This window comes from Myotis lucifugus, unplaced genomic scaffold, assembly GCF_000147115.1.
Source record: "Myotis lucifugus unplaced genomic scaffold, Myoluc2.0 scaffold_26, whole genome shotgun sequence".
NCBI classification, from domain to species: domain Eukaryota; kingdom Metazoa; phylum Chordata; class Mammalia; order Chiroptera; family Vespertilionidae; genus Myotis; species Myotis lucifugus.
In genome coordinates, this window is record NW_005871074.1 from 4,256,220 (window position 1) to 4,270,920 (window position 14,701).

At 38.1% G+C, this 14,701-nt stretch overlaps 1 protein-coding gene across 15 annotated transcripts in view; it reads left to right on the plus strand.

Moving 5' to 3' along the window:
* NRG1 (neuregulin 1) overlaps positions 1–14,701 on the plus strand; it is a 202,802-nt gene that overhangs the window by 170,208 nt on the left and 17,893 nt on the right. For 6 of the 15 annotated variants that reach the window (XM_006086206.3, XM_006086197.3, XM_023751860.1 and 3 more), the window contains one exon: positions 4,123–4,181. The exons of 1 other annotated variant lie outside the window; for it this stretch is intronic. In XM_006086206.3, coding sequence (XP_006086268.1) covers positions 4,123–4,181 — 59 coding nt within the window. Of the gene's footprint in view, positions 1–3,472; positions 3,541–4,122; positions 4,182–4,247; positions 4,613–14,701 lie in introns of those variants that run through there. 8 more of the 15 variants (XM_006086205.3, XM_023751858.1, XM_006086196.3 and 5 more) reach the window with 3 other exon arrangements.

Genomic DNA, 14,701 nt, shown 5'->3' on the forward strand with positions numbered 1-14,701 from the left:
AGAACAAATATAGAAAAAAGGTCACATCACATTATGAGCAAATACCAAAGTAAAACAAAAGAAATCTGTCTTTCCATCTTCTAATCTAATCAATGGAACAAATGATATATGTATTTTTGAAGCTACAGTAGAGGGTTGATTGTTATTCAACCAGGTTCTTCTAAGAAATAAAATTCTTGGATTTGCTCAAACTCATTCCAAAGCGTATTGTTCAAAATCAGATTAAATTTATGGTATTCTTATCTCCAAGGAAAGTGATAGATTGGATGCTTAGCATATAATGCTAATACAGCAATAAGTCAGAAGGCAGAGAGTCTTCCTGTTCCTTTAGAAGTAATTCCATAGACTTGATTCAGGGCGTATAGAGCAGATGAGTGTTCATTTTTGCACATACTTTTTCTACACAATCAATGCAGTCTGCAGTTTGCTTATGCGGAAAATCAGTTCCCACTTCCGTCCATTTGATTTGGCAACAGCTCTTGGTATCCACAAAAACTACACGATGACTGTTGCTGAACGCCTGAATTGCTTGAGAATAGGTTTTGAGATTTGTCTTACCTCCATGGTTGTCTTAAAAATTTATTCTATCAAAATAGATTTTTTAGAAGTCCTTGAGTCCTTCCTGACTGGTAATGCATTCAAAAGAAATGACGTAGGGGTTTTGGCACAGTGATTCCATGTGCTAGGATGAGCTTCCATTCCCAATACTGTTATGGTAAAAGAAACCTTTGAGAATCGCTTAGTTAAATTCCTTAATCTTATCACTGAGAAAAACTAAGGCCCTATGAAGCCCAGTGGGCTGCTCACATCCAAGATGTGATGGTGCCAGGATGCTGCGAGCCTTAGCCTTCATCTTCCAAGGTCAGGGTCCCTGACAGCTTATGCTTTAATGTACATGCAAATCTCCCGGGGATCTTGTTAAAATACAAACTCTTATTCAGTAGTTCTGGACTAGGGCCTGGGATTCTGCATTTCCACTAACAAGAACCAGAAGATGCTGGTGCTCTTGGTCCATGGAGCACACTCTGAAAAATAATAAGGCTTCACACTAGGAAAATGTATCTGAGTGAAGATCAACATTAGTGAAAGGATAGTTCTAGCTTAGACATAGCCGATAATTCAAAAAAGAACGGGCACACCTTAAGCTCTAGTGTTACTGTACCAAATATTCTGTATCATCTTATGATAGAGATAAACCACCATCCCATAATGCTAGTTTCCTGGGAAACATCATTATAGAATTTCATACTCATTATAAAATTGATTGGGTGAGATTTTTTTTATCCCCTTCACCTAGTTGTTCTGTGCCCTCTGATCTCAAAACTGTCATCTATGATGCATACATGACAATTTTCTAATAAATGCACATTCCTTCTCTTAAGGGACTCATAAGTGCATTCCTGACCTCAAATAGTTATAGTTCTCTCTCTCTCTCTCTCTCTCTCTCTCCCCTACACAAACACACATTATTCACATATCTTATATCGAGTTCTTTGCATGAAAATAGTGGATCATTGTGTGAACAATATTAGAATTTTTTTTTTTTTCAAGAAGGCAAACAGGTAAGATGAAATAATCATTGTAGAATACATTTAATTCTGAAATTACCTGCTTAATTACAGGGTATGTCTATATGGATTTATAGTCCTGGTTCAGAAACAAATACACAAATAAAAATCCCAAATACTTTCAAAATTTATGTCAAATACATTATATGGAAAGTAGGTTTCCATGCATTTTTCTTGTATATCTATGAAGACATTCTTACTGAAGCATGTAGAGTGATGTCTTTATGAGAAGTAATCCAGCCTCAAAGGTTATAGTTTTTATTTCTTTATTTCTCTGAGTAGATCTTCCTCTATTTACTGAAGCAAAAATATTCTAACCAAAAATAACCAACTAATTTATATAAAATTGACTTTGAAGAGCTCAAAATGGCCATATCAATCAATACAAGGTGTTTGTTGTTAAGCTCATTGATATTATTGTTAATGATCATTTATACTTTAAGTTTACACAGGTACACATGAGGCTGAAAATTTGGAACTGCCAGTATTTTATCTTTCATGCCATTCTTCATAAAGTAGGAGAATCAGATGTGCCAAATCACGTGATAACATTTTTTGGCATTTAATTTGGCTTTAACGGGAATTTTTTAAATCACCCCTGTGTTAGTAAAAATAAATAGTTTTGTTCACTTCTCTTTGATGCCAAAAGATAGTGTTTACTCTTATTTACTCTGGAGAAGGAAGGGTTGTGTATAAATCATGAGGTATGTGCTATCAGAACTCAATTGCATTAGGTGCTTTGCATGATGTTCATGGTTTAGATAAACTATTAGTAATAATCATGGCCTTGGGTGTTGAGCATCTGTAAGTATATTTGCTTCTTAGAATCTTTTGATGGCCCTAGTAACAATAGAGCTTAAGGTATGCCCATTCTTATTAGAGCATGATAGTGGGTAAAATGAATTCAATCTGAAATGCTTTTGTTACTGGAATAACAACACAAAAAGAGTAGTTGTAAAGGACTTCCATATTTAGGGACAATAGCTCCACTACAAGAACAATAGTATATCAATTCTAGAATTTTGATAAGTGAATATATGTGAGTGAATAAAATTTAAATTTTATACAATTTCCAAATAATTTTACCTCAAAAGCAAAATGACATCAAGTACTACTGTAGAAGTTTTAATGTTTAAGTGTTAAAAATGTATTTGTATTTAGAATAGTTGAATGAAATGAAATTTGTTCTAATAAAAATGGGCCTCTTTCACTTTCAACATTAAAAATGAGACCTAATATGTAATATATTTTTTTAATACAGGGAATGTAGTTTCTCTTGTCAGTAATCATTAGGGTGCAAAAGTGCTTGACTTCCAATGCAGTTTGATGACTTAAATTATAAAAATACCTATGAAATAAGTACAAAATTGAATGTTTATAAAAGTAAAAGCTCAGAATGATTTAAATAATTGAAGGTTATGGGCTCTCATGTAAGCTCTCACCAAAACCAGTGTTTTGTTTTTAAGTTATTTTCAATGACAGCTGGCAATGCAATATTATATTAGTTTTAGGTGTAAACATAGTGATTAGATATTTATATTCCTTACAAAATGGTCACTCTTATTAACATAGGAAGAGTCAAGGATCAGTGGCAACTAAGGAAATGCCAAAGGGAAAATGAGTTAGCTGCCCGGGTCTTGCCAGCCCCATCCAACTTTTCAACCTCACTCTAGTTAAATTTCAGTTAACTTATGAAGACTGAAGCATTTCAATAACAACAAAAATATATACCCACAGTTTTCATGGGACATGGTTTTCTAAATGTTTTTTGTCTTTTCTTTTCTTTATGTTGTTCAGTCACCAGGTCATTTGTAGGAATCTCCATATTCCGTAGGAGGAAAATTGCCAGTCTGAAAGTTCAATGTCCTTAGCGTTCTATTGCTTATCACATTTTTGCCCTCTAGGTGCCAACCTGGATTCACTGGAGCAAGATGTACTGAGAATGTGCCCATGAAAGTCCAAAACCAAGAAAGTATGTTAAAATAATCTGAAATTTGCTTTTTCCCCCAAAACTACAGCAACAAGCACTACCACTTGGTGTTTTTACAGCTCAGTTGTAACGGATTCCTTTTGTTTGAATTATGGTTTCACCACTCGGGGCATAAACCATTGCATCTGACCTTGTTCAGCTGTCTCACAACATGGGCCCGAAAGGTCATCAATTTAAAAGAATGACCCACCAGAGTGGCCAGTGATGCTGGCAACCATGGCAGGCAGGCCAACCAAAAAAGTGTCCTTCCAAATGTTTGAAGTTATCAAATAGCAAACCGAGATGATGTTTTAATTTTAAGTGGCTCCCTTTGAAAGAAAGCAGTCACTTAAAATACTGGAATCTTCCTGTCATACAAACATGAGGACCGCATTTGGTCCAGATTTCTAACCCTTTGGGGGAAACGCCAGAGTCTGAAAACCATGATTAGGACAAAGACTCCGTTCCTGAGGGTGAACTCACCAAGTTCGGTCAAATGACACTGAAGGAGCTTCTTTCTAGCATATATTCACCTCTTCTCTTTTTCTCTGTTTTTCTACCATTGTTTTTTGTTTCTTCTCTCAGGTGCCCAAATGAGTTTACTGGTGATCGTTGCCAAAACTACGTAATGGCCAGCTTCTACAGTACGTCCACTCCCTTTCTGTCTCTGCCTGAATAGGAGCATGCTCAGTCGGTGCTGCTTTCTTGTTGCTGCATCTCCCCTCAGATTTCACCTAGAGCTAGATGTGTTTGACCAGGTCTAACATTGACTGCCTCTGCCTGTCGCATGAGACCATTAACAAAAGCGATTGTATTACTTCCTCTGTTCATGGCTAGTTGGCTCTGAGAACCTAATAGGTGTGTGAGGCTCCCGGTGTTTCTGAAACTGATATTGAATAATGTGATACAAAATGATAGCCAATATCAAGCAGTACATTTATAATAAAGGCATTGAAAAGTCTCACTTTTATTGATAAAATAAAAGCATTCCACTGAACAGTCCATCTTCTTTATAAAATGACAACATCCTGAGAAAGATGTTGCTAAGTTGTAACCAGTATGCACTGAAATGATGGTAAGTTAAATTTGGTTTCAGAATGTATTTATAACGAATAAACATAATAAAAAGAGTTCAGATGTTTTTCTTCATTAACCAGCAGTTTGCATTTAGGTATAAAAAAAGCACTGAGCAGGAAAATTAATAACAAACAAACATTTCACAGCAAATGAGAGAGCCTGGCTTCTATTTATGTTGCTTAGGAAACAAGTGATTCAGAACTAGTTTAAATAATCATTTGTTTATGTTAGCATATCTTTATTGCTAGTGTCAATGGTAATTTTAAGGGAAAATAGATTTTTTAATATTTATTATTTACTTTGAAATATAACAGTTCACCTCTAGATAATATATTTCTGTTCTTTTTTAAAAATACATTTTTATTGATTTCAGAGAAGAAGGGAGAGGGAGAGATAGAAATATCAATGATGGGAGAGGATCATTGTTCGGCTGCCTCCTGCACGTGCCCCACTGAGGATTGAGCCCACAACCTGGGTATGTGCCATGACTGGGAATCAATCTGTGACCTCCTGGTTCAAAGGTTGATGCTCAACCACTGAACCACACTGGATGGGCTAGATAATATATTATTTAATGCAGAACTTAGAAGTGTTAGTGGGTTTCTATGGCTCCATGAACATCATTCCTAAATAACGCAATTCATGTTGCATATTATGGCATGGATAACTGAACTATGTACTTGTCATTCTATTGTGAATTGGGACTATAGCTTTTAATACTGGGGCTTCCAAGGTATTGTATTTAACATGGATTCCATAAAGCTATCCATTTAGATCAAAGGTTGACAATTTTTTTCTGTAAAGGATCAGACAGTAAATACTGACTTAACTCTACCATTGTGGCACAAATGCAGCCATAGACAATGCATAAAGTGATGAGCATGGCTCTGTACTATTAAAACTTTATTTATAAAAGCAGGCAGTGGGCTGGATTTGCCCACCTCTGATTTAGAGTATCAGTTGCTCGCCCTGAATATAACACATAGCTCATTGCAGTGTAAATTTATGTAACACAAGAAACAGTGATAGGAGCTGGTCATTTGGAGGCTCTAAAAGAGTGGATTTATCCTTATTCAGATGCACGCAGCGAATAAGATTCAGTCCCTCAGGTTAACAGTCCTAGAGTAATAAGTGCCATTGAAAAATAAATTTCCTGTGCATCAGGGGGAGATTAGACCCATAATATTGAATCATTTATTGAGTGAAATGGTACTAATTATATATTTACATGAGCTACATATCAAATATTATTTTTTGGCCATTTTCTGTTGTAAAAAATTGGTAAATTGATATTAATAAATTTTCAAATGCAATCTTCACTTTGTTGACAAATCTTGAAATCATATGCATTTAGTGAACAGAATTTTTCTCTACATAGCTATAATTTTTCAAAAGTCGATAAGATGGAAAGTGAAAATAGAAGGAAAATAAGAGAATTTATATATTAAAGCCATTCCTTTCAGAAATTATGTGTTGGTATTCAAACAATATAGATTTAGCTAGTCCATGTAACTGTATAAATACAATGAAATTATACTTTATAATTTAACAAAAATTCTGAACATTTGCATTATACTAAAAATTTTGGTGTTATATCGTTTTGTTGTGCACTGAAGGCAATATTGGGCTACTGCATAGAGAAAAGCATTAAAAATGAAGATATTTCTAAAAATAATAATGCCATTGGATCTGACAGTTATAACCAGAGAAAATATTCTCAACTTCTCTTTGAGAGCATTTTCTGTCCTAAGATATTATTTAAAGAGAGCCACACTGTGTATTTAATCAAAATGTGACTCCTTGAACAAACTCTTTCGTGAGCTTTTGGAAGACATCCAGAAAAGCAGCATTCCCATTTAACCTGATTTAACAAAGATCGATCAGAAGCACATTTATGAACAGAATCTGCAATGACTGTGCATTGGTGCTGCCTCGTGCCCAGAAAAGCAAGGCCCTCTGATCAGAAACTGCTTCCCAAACTTGTCTAGGCCAGAGTTAATTTTCTAACCTCCGTGTCATAAATTCTCAATGTTTATTTCTGCACACTCCCTCATAGAAGACAGGAAAATAGATGTTTGCTGTTCTAAGAACTTTATGTTCAGTAGCAATGAAGGCTGCACAAAGAATAAAAAACATAGCCACAGTGGTAATGTTTAAAATGTACTTGTTAGTGTTCATAAAGTCTGAAACACAGAACATAAATTTTAAAAGAAATGATATTCCCCAGCTTTAAAGAGAGTCATTTTTTTTAACTTGCCAAACCACATTTCCAGTGGAAAAATAATGTTCCAAAAGAATGTCCAACTTTTACAATGCTTATTAACACATAAATTACATTATCAGGATTTGATGCAACTTTTCTGGTTAGAGTTTCCTATGGGGCCTTTTATTGATTTATCAGAACTTATTTAAATTATAAAAAGAATGGAACAAATGTTTATTTTATATGGCTTTTGTGAAGGCAGCCATGTGCCTTGAAATAAAACATATTTATAGTGCTTCCTAGGAAAATATTGCCAAGGCTAGTCAGCTTCAAATTTAACCTATGGACACAATTCCTACTTCAAAGGATTGTGTTCGTGTGTATGTGTGTGTGTGTGTGTGTGTGTGTGTGTGTGTACAGGCAATCCATAATCAATTTATATACTTTATGGAGAGGGGAATAAAACATTGAAGGCTTCAATAGTTAGAGGAAGTATGGGGCAAGTATGTCATATATAAACTAACATTTTATAGGAAATAATTACAGAATAGCCCAAACTATATAATACTTTAAAAGAGTGCAGTTTTAGAACTTTTAGGCCTATTCTCAGAATGACTAAACTTAGCAGATATCCTTAAAAGTAGTTTTGAATCATAGGTTACTGCTGCACAAATTACTTATGTTGATTTCTAAATCTTTTAAAACAAGTTATTCATTCATTTATCAAACATGTATCTTGCTAACAGTAGAATAAAGGCACATCAATCTACGACAAAATTATCATGAATCCCACCCGAGTGTAGTGAGATTTTGCTGTGTGTGTGTGTGAGTGTGCTCTTGTGCACATGGAAACCGGAATAAGGAGAGAGTCTCCTATTACATTTGTAAAGGTAAGTTGAAAATTAAAAAGTGAGACATGAAATTGGTCCCGTTTAGAATTGACATTGACAGAACTCCTTTAGAAACCTCAGAGGTGCAGGAAGGCAAGACTATACACAAGTCTCTGAGATTATTTCCATAAGGAGACCCAGGACGTTAAAGAATAAAATCCCGAATGTCTTCAAATTTTAACAGAAACCATAATTGCATGAACATGTAACTTTGGTCAAAGAAAGTTGTTTCATTGTTCATTTCACTAATGGAATAGAAAATTTAAATTAACCTGCAGGTTAATCAGTTTTCTTCAAACAATTATAAAATCCTTTATAAAACAAAGGATTAGTGAGTCAATATTTAATAGTTTCTGAAGACTCGCGGATTTAAATTAAAATTTTATATTGCTTACTGCACAGCAGGAAATCACATGTAGAAAAGGAAACTGAATTGTTTACAGTAACCTTTGTGTTTTTGAATTATTAATTTAATTTGAAAATGGAGTGGCTAGGCAGACATTCAATAGGAAGTGTATGATGCATAATGAGCCCAAGCCAACATTAGATTAAATAGAATAGATAGAAAGTAATAACCTCTTTATGAAATGAAAAGTGTTTGTGTATTATTTTTTTCTTGACTCACAATGAAAAAACATAGCCACTGATAGTAAAAATAAATTACAAGAGTGTTTGCTCCAGGTCTAGAATGACTGATGCATGTTTCCTCTGCTTGTTTCCTTGTTAGGGCTTATGGCCAGAAGAGATTCCAATTTTAAGTACCAATTTCCCTTTGAATTATTTGAAATTGGAGCTGCCTGATATGAATGACTTCCCATGAAATGAAATTATAGTTAGGCTCACAGACTTACCTATAAATGTAAATGCAGTAATATGTATGCATGGGCATGCTACTAATTTTATTGAAGACTTAACCAAGCTTTCTATGCACCTAATACAGATCATTAGCAGTGTTCACGTAGGCATGGAGTAATGATTCTCTGGGAAGAGTTTCTGTAGATCTTTCTTGATTTTTTTAACCCTTAAATTATTACTGACTGGTAGGAGCAAAAGGCAAGAGATGGAGAGAGTTTTAGAGAGAAATTTTGAGTCACATCCTCATGAAAATGTGTAAGGAAATTTATTATTACTCCCTCCGAACATGAATTTTCATACCTGGTGTTCCAAAGTTTATATGAAGGGAACAAAAAAAAAAAGAAAGAAAGTCCATTTGTCAAATTGTTGCACAAAGGCAAGAGACATTTGTTTTGATTTGAATACATTTGTTTTACTGTGAACATCGTGCAGCCAAATCAACCCCACATCCTCTGGTTTTTAATTTATGAAAAATGTAGTTATTTGCCTGAGTACCCTGGACCCCAGGCAGAGGGACTCCCTATTATATCTAGTGCCTTTCTTTATCATTGTTACTCAATGAACTATTTGATTTTTTTAAAATCTGTGAAACCTCATTTTCTTAAGAGGTGGCGAGTTTTTAAAGTCTAAATTCTTGAGGTATCCCAGGAGCTTTCAGAGTTTTCCTGGCTATGAAATTAGTCAAAAGTAAATCTCCACGCAGTAACCGGCCCAAGGGGAACATCCAGACGAGAATGTTCTCCAAGCTGTTAAACCCTTTGGCCACTGGCCGACCCATTTCACGGCTTCTTTATTCCATAGGGTCACCCTGTGAGGCATGTGTCAGTATCATAAGCATTTTGCCAATGAGCAATTAACTTGTCCAAAATCACTGAACAGGCAAATGGCAGAGGCAGGACCTGAAACCAGGAAGGCTCCAGCTCTCTTAGCTCCTACCCTTCCCTCTCTGTAGGAGGCGCTTTGTCCAGGCCCAAACTGATGGCTTTGTAAGAGAAGTCCCTCTCTGCCAAACTTAAGAGGTGTTTTTTTCATATTGGTGGACCGCCCTGCTGTCTCTTTAATCAGGGATCAAGGGGAGGAATATAGGCTCCTGAATTCTGTTTTCATTCTGGCCCTGCCTTGCCACCACACTATGGCTCCTAAAGGGCCCCATCTGGTAGAATTTGATTAATCCTTTTTGTTTCAAGGATGGAAAGTGTCATTTCTAGGGCTTTTTTCTTCTTTGCCTTATGTTTCCCCTCTACCCATTTAAGCCCATGCAGGTCCTGCCAGGCCTGCAATCCTGGCGCCTCTGCGGAGTGCAGGCCGGGGGCTCACACCTCTGAGTCCCCTTCCTGGCCTGCCCTCGGGTCCTCTGGATGCCTGTGCCTGGCTCAGAGCTCAGCACTGTGGAGTGATCATCTGACTGGCTCTCTTTTATTTGAGGGAGTAATAAAATTAACTAAAGGCCGCAGGAATTCCCAGGAGTTGAATCCTCCCCCTCACCGCCCCTTTTTTTTTTTTAACAATTTGGAAAAGGCATTAAGCGTTTGCTGTGCCATACAGGAATGACAGGAGGAAGCTGGAAGCAGGTTCTGATGCCCCAGTGCCCTCTCTGGTTTTTGGAGCAGAAATGTTTGTTAATATCACATGAGGGGTGGAGAAAGTAGAAAGTTAGGAGACAAGGAGATAGAGTTGTTTTTTGTCTTTGTTGTTTTTTTTTTGTAATATATTTCATTGATTTTTAACAGAGAGGAAGGGAGAGGGATAGAGAGTTAGAAACATCGATGAGAGAGAAACATCCATCAGCCGCCTCCTGCGCACCTCCTACTGGGGATGTGCCCGCAACCAAGGTACCTGCCCCTGGCTGGAATCGAACCTGGGACCTTTCAGTCCACAGGCTGATGCTCTATCCACTGAGCCAAACCGGTTAGGGCTTGAGTTTGTTTTTTATTAATAATTTTTAAATTCTTACCCAAAGATGATTTTTTTTAAAGAGAGAGAAGAAGGGAGAGGGAGAGAGAGAGAGAAACATGAATTGATTGCCTCAAGTAGGCATCCAACTGGGGATTGAACCCCCAACCTGAATATGTGCCCTTACTGGGAATTGAACCCTCGACCTTTCAGTGTACAGGGCAATGCTCCAACCAACTGAGCCACACTTGCCAGGGCAAGGAGACTGTGTTTTTAAAAATCAACAAGAAAGATGAGAGCATAACCAAAGAAAAATATAAATCCAATATAATAAAATTTTCAGACCAAATTTTTAAACTCATGGCTTCTATTCCTGGCCCTGCCACTGTGTGTCTTAGGGGAAAATAATTTCATCGACCTGGAACTTTGCCTCTACCTTTTAAAAAGACAGGGATGAAATAATGCCAAATGCCTTTTGTAATTATAAATATGATATTTCTATTCCTAAACAACATGGGAGCAGGAGCGTAGAGAATAGTTCAGCTATACAACTTCTCCCTCAGTAAGGTCTTTTAAGGGTTAATAAAGTCTCAGTGTGCTGGTATTTGCACACTCCTTGAAAGAGAAGTTCCCTTTGTGGACTCCTGGGGGCGTACCTGAGCACTGCTTCACTAACAACCACCATTTGTCCTGTTCAATGTGCACGCACAGAGAGACGTAGTAGTCATGTGTAATGTGTTTTGGAGTGCAGTGTATTACTCTTTTCTGAAACTTTTTCCCTTTCTTTCTTTTTTTGTCAACTTTCTGCATTGGCAGAGCATCTTGGGATTGAATTTATGGGTATGGACCAATCATCATTCCTTTTAGCCTGCAGAATTTAGAGCCTATGAGCTGAAATCTTTTTCCCTTCCTACTCTTACCTTTCAGTTCCTAACTAATTCCCTTTTTCTTTAGAAGGGATCATACAGCTATAACTAAAGTGATTGTTCCACTTTCAATCTATGATTAGTTTACCCAAAATGTTATTGAGCACAGCAGCTTTTAGATTCCCCAGCTTCACTTAGAGTTTAAAATCACCTCACCTGCTACAAATTCACATACATCCCACCTTCCTTGACCCACTGATTGGATCTGGCCATGCTGTTATTTAAGAGCTGGGGTAAGTTGGAATGACACACAAGGCTATGGGAGGAACCAAACCAGGGGCTTAAGAACCAAAGAAGTTTTAAATTCTTCGCCCTAAAAACAATAACAACACATCTTAGACTGATGGGAGTTTGACATACAATATAAAAATCATATGCAATATAGTAACATAGAAAGCCCTTACATTGCAACACAATATGACATGAACAGACATGAATTGCTCTGATTTTCTGGAGCTATTCAAGCATGACTCTAGTCAGCTTCATTATCTCCTGAGCAAGGAAATAGAAAACAGAAAGATATAAGCCTTGTGCTATTTTAGGTGGAAATTCTAGTGCTAATGGAATTAAACTTGAGTCACTAAGATTATCCAGACAAGTAATCAAATACTGTAAACATCAAATATCTCCTAGGAGCATATGAATTTGGAGCATGCTCCTTCTGAAGGCCTTCGTCCTAAATAGTTGATAGAAAAGGTCAGTCGGGAGGAGGGGAAGCCGTGCCCCCTTCCCAGAGGCTCCACTGCACAGGCACCAGGCCTCATGAACACTGCACACAGCCCTGAAATGGGTAATGGTCAACAGTGTCCTGATTAACAGAATAGCTGCTCCCCATCCAGCTGGTGTCAGTGACAACATACAGGGAGGGTACCCTCCAACTGCTCTTTCATTTTGGCTGATAACCTCACAGTTGACAGCTAATGCACTTTCCAGTATTTGTGGGAAATGAGGCTGTCGCAGGCTCTCCCAGTTGCAGGAATAGAAACTCAATGAATTGTCCATTCCTCCAAAAATCTTCCAAGAGAAAACCATTTAATGAGAAACCCCCCGCATTTATATGTGGTCTTTGAACATCAGAGAACACCTCCCAAGAGTGAGAGGCAAGAGAGGGCCTACCAATGGCACTTGAGTGGCTGGTCGCCTACATGAGGGGAGTTATCTATATGGTTCACTTCCCTTGGGATAAAAAGTGACCCACTTCTGAAAAGGCTTATTGGCCTTTCCTGCACGAGGAAGAGCCTTCCACCACCACCTCCCTTCTTCTCCCTAACAGCATCTTTCCTACTTTATCACATTGGAGTCTGCCTATAGAATTTATTATTCCCATTCCTGAGCAAAGAAGTGAGGTAAGGGATAGCTCAGATATACCAATTCGCCCTTAGTAAGATCTTAAGAGTTAATAAAGACTCCACAGTCCCAAGACTAGACCAGTCAACCCTTAAGGAAAGTCAGACCTTAAAGGTCAATTAAAATTGAGAAAGACAAGGCCTCTGTCTCTTGGCCTGGCCAGATCCTACTGAAAAACATGCTCAATCTGATTCACTTGAATGTCCAGCCAAACCAAAGAGCAAAGCCTCAGCAGCTTTTCCATTCATTACGGCCGAGCTGCCAATTGGACCGAGGGCTTCTCTTTTTCAGCACTGCCTCTAATTTACTGTTGTCCTATTGACCCCATTTTACACTAGGGAAAAAAAATAAGGAGAAAAAAGGGGGTGGGGTATTTATATAATTTTCATCAAGTATTTTTCTCTTAACATTCATATTGTGGGGGTGACCTGATCTAGGAAATCACTGGAAAATCAAACAGAAACAGAGGAGAAACATTAAAGGCAGTCAGTAAATGCTGACGGGAATACAGAATCCTTGTCCCGCATCTGTGTTCTGTGGGCCTTGGCTTTCATCGGTCATCTTAGCACTTTTGCTTGACCCCTTGGCCTTTATTGTGCTGCCCTTTTATTTCCATGACTGATCTCACAGGGAAATGTGTGCCTTCCTACAGAACATAGGAAGAATGCCAGGTATTCACAAACCCAGGTCAATCTATTCTTTTATTATTAAGCATCAAAAACGTGTCAAAAGAATCCCTGAGAGTACACGTGATGCTTGGTCTTCCTTTAGTCCTTGGCTAGAGCCCATGTTTTCAGTTTGCAGAAACCATTTCCCAGTTTTCCTAAAGATACGATGTTAAGATGTCAACGCAACCAAGCCCTTACGATTTTAAAAGAAGAAAAAAATAGAGTGAGTGAAAAAGGATACAGAAGGCAGGGTCTTCATTTTCTTGGCAATAATACGTGTGCACTCCAATTTCTTAACCAGCTCGCAGGAACCAAAGGAGCCTTGCTCTGAGTCCTGGGTCCCCTGGAGGACCAGCAGGGAGGTGCTGCCTCTGCTTCTTGACATAGATGCTAAATACTGATCTGGATGCCAGGTCATGGAGGAGGCTCCAGTGGCACCAGCTCACAGATTAGCACCCCATAAAATGTAATTCCCTGTCCTGTGGCTATGGGGGAGGAGAGGCAGCAGACACAAGCAATTAACACATCAGCATTCACATTCCACTCCTCACTTGACTTTTGCGGCACAAAAATATGTGACACCACTTTTATGTCTCCTGGTTCATTGTTGCACCGCAGTGCACCAGCTGCTTCGCTTCCTAATCTCGGCTTCCCTGTGCTGGCCAGCCTAGGTTAGGAGTTATGCTGTATGGGGTAACCCTTCCAACTTCGCATCCACCTGTGCTTCCTACCTGAGCATTTCCTCCCTCTGGTTTTCTTTTTATTTGTTTCTTTTTCCTCCCTTAGTATCAGGCATGCTGTGCCAGGGACTTCAGATGACTCCTCCACTTCTAACCTTGTTTTGCCTTGACCCTGACTGCCTCCCTCTCTCAGTCATTCTGTCAGTCTGTCTGTCCTCCTCGGTTTGTTTTTCCTTTCCACTTCCAACCCTTCTGGTTTGTTTTTGTCTAATCTCTGCGGCATTCTAGTCTTTTACCCACTGACTTCTGTTCTCCTCCTCCTCCTCCTCCTGTTAATAATCAGTGCTCTATTAATTTGATTTGACAATGTTCCTGACCTGTTAACTGGAATTTGATTACCGTGGGCTTGGCTTGTAGGAAATGTTTTGTATAATGATAAGGTCCACTGTGTCACAGAAATTAAAATGCACTTTTTCATTTCAAGGAAACTTCCTGCAAATTGCTCTCTTTCAATAGAGAAAAGAGGTGTGGTCACTGAGACTGAGAATGTCAACTGGAAATGTTCAGAAGGCCCATGTTGATGCCCAGATAAGAGGCGTTGATTTGTATAGGGGGTCCCAAAATT